Raw genomic sequence first — 4,792 nt, 5'->3', positions numbered from 1 at the left:
CAAATTCATTGACTCGATCCTTTACTCTCCGGAACAAACAACTATAGAAGGTTTTTCTGGGAATTACTATTTGGTCAAATCTAAAATCCAGCATCCTCCCAGCACGGCACGCATTTAGCATACCTACATTGTTTGCAACGTATTTACAAATTCGGTACAAAGACAATGTAATTCAGTGTTTGGAAACAGGATACGGTTATACTACTTGCTATCATTGTTTGCAACATGAGAACTCATTCGCATTAACCTTGCGAGACGCCTGGCAGAACACAGTTGCCTTAGCTTTTTTTTGGAATATGAAATTATCGTTGGTATACCTGTTGTTCTGCATTAAACGTAAGTTTTGGCTAATATTTAACAGTATCTTAATATTCAAATTATACAATTCCGAAAAGGTTACTTTTGCAATCTCATAATATAGATATCCTACTATTGACCAGCTCGAACTGGCTTCTTTGTTTTCTGTTGAAATGGTGATTTTGTATTTCCCGCGTTTGTCATGAAAAATGTTATTAGGAATGATGTTGTTGGCTGTGGTAAATATCTATGTTCAATGGTTAAAAATTCACAAAATGGATGACTAGTCATTTTGTGTAAGCAGTAAAATTTATAATAGAAATACAAAGGTGAATCAACCAGAGAGCTCGTTTTATTGCTGTCCATATTTTAACAGTTTAATATATTCTAAATTCAATATAAAATGCAACGATGAAATGTCTTTAGTTATATAAACGTCTTTGTTTAAGTAATAATTAAATATTCTCAAGAGTCATGTATGTGCCTTGACTTATCATAAGCGCAACTATATTTACCTACGTGCTGAATAAAGCTTTTTATTTATTTATTAACTATTGTAGGTATAGTGTGTTTAAATAGGACAAGTGTTAAAAAATTGCTTTCAAGGTTTTCATCCCTCGCCGCTGGTATATATCTATTATTTGGAATATGTAATTATTTTTTTACTTTAAGGTAATGAGATGTTATTATTGATGGCTAGGTTTACCAGGCAAAGGACACAAAAATACAAATCCTACCCCAATTTAATAAGTCACAAGAGTTTAGCTTTTGCAAAACTCTTTAAGTTTACGCGGTTTTTTGCTAAATAGTGTTGATTTGTCACCGAGCCTGATAAATTTATTTATTTTCCATAACGGCTTATTCAATCTTAATAATTTTGGTATTATTGAGACTATCATGGACACTTCTTCTTTTCACGTATATACCTATCCATCCAAATAAATGATTCTTATTGATTACATATTGTTGATTCAGATGCTTTACATTTACGGTAATAAATTAAATTGTATTGCATTATTAACTTATCAACAACTGTGTTTGTGGCCTTTCATTTACATTTTTGACAATATATTTAATATTAAATGGACTTACTTAAAATTATTAATTCTATAATCATATGTGGATTATGTAAGTCCTTCGAAAAACAATTGTGTTTAAGGGGTTGCAAATTTTGTGAAAATTTCACATTTTTATGATCTACTTAAATTTTGTATGATAATGTTTTTATAGTACTAATTGACGAGCAAGCAGTTCACCAGATAGCAACCACGCGTCCCGTCTTTGTTATATCTATAGCATAAATAAGGCAACGACAAGAATGACTTTGAAATACTATCTTAAACAATTCATTTCAGATATCCAAACCCAGTACATTCCCGTAACCAAAAAAAGCAAATCTCCATGCGACGCCTCCAACAAGAGCGCGCTAGTCGAACGTTTCTTCAACATGATCTTCAATGAGTTCCACAACTCACCGCCTATGTGTGTGTGCGTGCAAATGTGTGCGGGCCAGTCTACATACTGCTACCCCAACGGGTGTCTAAGGCGTGATGATAGAAAGCGAGAAGCGGACCAACCAGTCTCGTTGATAGAAAATGCACAATCTTCCATATTCCTTGTGGACCAGAAGAATGAAGTCACCAGAGATTTGTATGGTTCGGGATATTATGACAATACTGCAACTGAGTTAGGTATGTATTTATAATTCGACAACTAGGGTTACATTCATTTGAATTTGAATCATTTGAACCACCTAACCGATATTTCGCAACAGTCTTCTTTTCCATAGTCTCCATTTGCAAGTCTTTTGGTATATGATGGCAAAGAAAACTTTGTAATATATTTATACATACCTACATCGACTAGGGTAACATTGAGCAGTCGCTGGCTTTATGTGAGCGTGACAGTAACAAATCCACCTAAAACTGTCTATTCATTGTCATCCAGTGACATAAGTCGTACTATACAATATTAATATTAAGTATTTAGTATACCAGCTAGACTAGACTGAGCTGAACTACCTCGGTGGTGTAGTTGTACTGCATGCAAGTTTGAATCTCGGATCGGGCAAAGTGATATTTGGGTTTTCTGCCCCGTATCGCCCCCCGGAGTTTTGGAATTTGTGCTCGATATGGCGATAGACTCGGTCCCTATCACATCAAGTGCCAGAACACACTTAGCGAAAAGTTGATGCCCTAGTTGCATCTCTGCATACCCCTTCAGGGATAAATGTGTGATGTGTGTTTGTTTTTGTTTAGACCAGCTATAGTGTCCTTGAAACTAGATTATGCGTGTTACTAGGCGGCACGCACGATGATGATGATTCTTATAGGCACGTGACGACTCTATATTTATAAAACGTAATTATCACATATCATAAGCAATGATAATGGATGGATTTCATTATTTGCGGAGGAATTCTGGTTTTATGATGTTTCCGTTCTTGTAAATCTCCTTGTCAATCAAATTGTTTATCCGTTTTTAATACACAATCCAAATCTTAATCCTTGATCCGGTTCCTTGAATAAACTAAAAAAAGTGATTTATTTGTACGCATGTCAAAATAATTGTTTTGAGTGGCCAATTTTTTGGCGATGGATCGAAAAACGATGAGAGTTGTTTATGGAAAATGGGGGTTAGAGAAACAGCCTAGTAGTGGAGGAGTATTAGTTATCACGCGTTACAAAAAAACAAACCCACAAAGTGTATTTATAAAAGTAGTAGTATGACGCTATATGGTTTCACCAGACTGCTGGAAAGAGACATGGTGGTTGCGATAAAACATTTATCTTATACGGCTACTGCAAAGAGAACCCACTACATTTGGAGATACTGGCAGTGTGGTACAGACAGAAAGTTGACTGATAGAAGATGATTAACCCTCGTCAGTCAATTTTGCCATGTTGGAACCGAATATACACAGGCTGGTCTCGGAACGCGTCACACTTACGTGGCCCACTATGGCGGGTTTTAACAACTTGTATGCGTTGATTTTACAAGAGTATCGAGCTAGATAAGATTAATTAGGAAAACGTACATTTTCCAAGCAAAATAGTTTAAGGAAAAATAAGTTTTTTTTCCGCAAAATGAAGCATTTAAAACCCGCACTGGAACCAATGACTTTTACTTCAAAGAATTAAAATAACTTTGTGGAACAAAGTAAATTCTTGTCGCTGTATTTTTATTTACATTGTATTGGTAGAGAATAGTTCCCGTAATTAGTTAGCAAATCGAGGGTTTAGTTTGTTCTGAAACTAATTAGTTTTGTTTATTCATTTTATATTAAACTGGGAATTAAAATGCACCATTTAAATTGTAAACCAGTCAGATTTTTTACGTGGGTATTATTTCATTGTAGTTTGCTTAAGTTATGCAGATTTGTGGCTGCGCGTAATTTCCTTTACAATATGAATTTATAGTGAAACATATTTTTTCATAGGCACGAACATCGAAGCTGTAGCTGAGAAACAGGTAAATATACGTCCTGATCCTTTTAAAGATAAATATAAATCGTTGTTCAAATACAAAAAAATGCCTAAAGTTGAACTGAGATATAATTTACGAGAACAAGTCAAGAACACCAAATCGGATGTTTTGAAAAGTGGAAGCGTCGACGTCTCGAAAACAAGATGGCCTCAAACCAAACATAATAAGTTAAATGGATATACAATGTTACACGATATAAGAGAAATTCACCCTTCTTCAGCAAAACAGAAGAAATTCTTCATATCTTCTTTACCAGAGAAAGATTTAGTAACATACCCTATAAGATACTTCAAAAGAGATTTAACTAAAATCGATGAAAAACTTAATGTAACTGCAAATTTGAATAAAGAAATTTTACAAATTCTACATTCTCACTCGAAACTTTGATAGACAATATGATTGAAAATTTTCTAACAAACAATACAATAGCGAAATTAGACGAGTCCAACAAAACTACATCAATTGAAATGTCAACAGAATATTTTAACGAAACAAATATTGTTCTTATAAATTCTACAAATGAAAATTTTGAGAACAGTAAATACACAGAAGCCATAAATTACACCAAGGTTTTTAATGAATTGATTGCGAAACTTTCTAAGAAAATTGAACGACGTAACAACACAAGTATGGAGATCATGCAAAAGTTTACAAATAATGTTATAATAAAAGACGAAATATCAAACGAAATCGATGAAAAAGAAGTCATCAAAGTCGAAACTACTACGTTTGAACCTACAACTAAAGCAAAAATAACTGTAGCGACAACTACACCTTTAAATAGCTTAACAGACGCTCTAAATACAACAGAACAAACTCAATTGTCAAACACCATTCCAAACGATTATAATGAGCTAAAAACAATGAAAAAAGGTAGACAAAGATTTGCAAGGAAGTTGCTAAGCAAGAAAACTAATTAGAGCATTAAAAGCCGAGGCACGGAGCGCTGTTATAGGCTGAGTTAGCGGAATGTGAAATGAGAACCGTCAGTTTATTCTTACTGTAATAA

At 34.0% G+C, this 4,792-nt stretch overlaps 1 protein-coding gene across 1 annotated transcript; it reads left to right on the top strand.

The window, feature by feature from the left end:
• Positions 1 to 243: 243 nt before the first annotated feature.
• Positions 244 to 4,170, top strand: LOC115455618. Its single transcript, XM_030184250.2, has 3 exons — positions 244 to 336; positions 1,653 to 1,988; positions 3,737 to 4,170. The coding sequence occupies exons 1-3, from the start codon at positions 297 to 299 to the stop codon at positions 4,168 to 4,170; spliced, it is 810 nt and encodes a 269-aa protein (XP_030040110.2). The 5' UTR covers positions 244 to 296.
• The last annotated feature ends 622 nt before the right edge of the window (positions 4,171 to 4,792 follow it).

Source organism: Manduca sexta, chromosome 28, assembly GCF_014839805.1.
Source record: "Manduca sexta isolate Smith_Timp_Sample1 chromosome 28, JHU_Msex_v1.0, whole genome shotgun sequence".
Lineage (NCBI taxonomy): Eukaryota > Metazoa > Arthropoda > Insecta > Lepidoptera > Sphingidae > Manduca > Manduca sexta.
This window is presented reverse-complemented; position numbering and strand designations above follow the sequence as displayed.

Coding starts and splice junctions, on each gene's coding strand:
- LOC115455618 (XM_030184250.2), top strand. CDS start 297: ATGAAATTATCGTTGGTATACCTGTTGTTCTGCATTAAAC. Junction 337..1,652: donor CCTGTTGTTCTGCATTAAAC/GTAAGTTTTGGC, acceptor AATTCATTTCAG/ATATCCAAACCCAGTACATT. Junction 1,989..3,736: donor CAATACTGCAACTGAGTTAG/GTATGTATTTAT, acceptor ATTTTTTCATAG/GCACGAACATCGAAGCTGTA.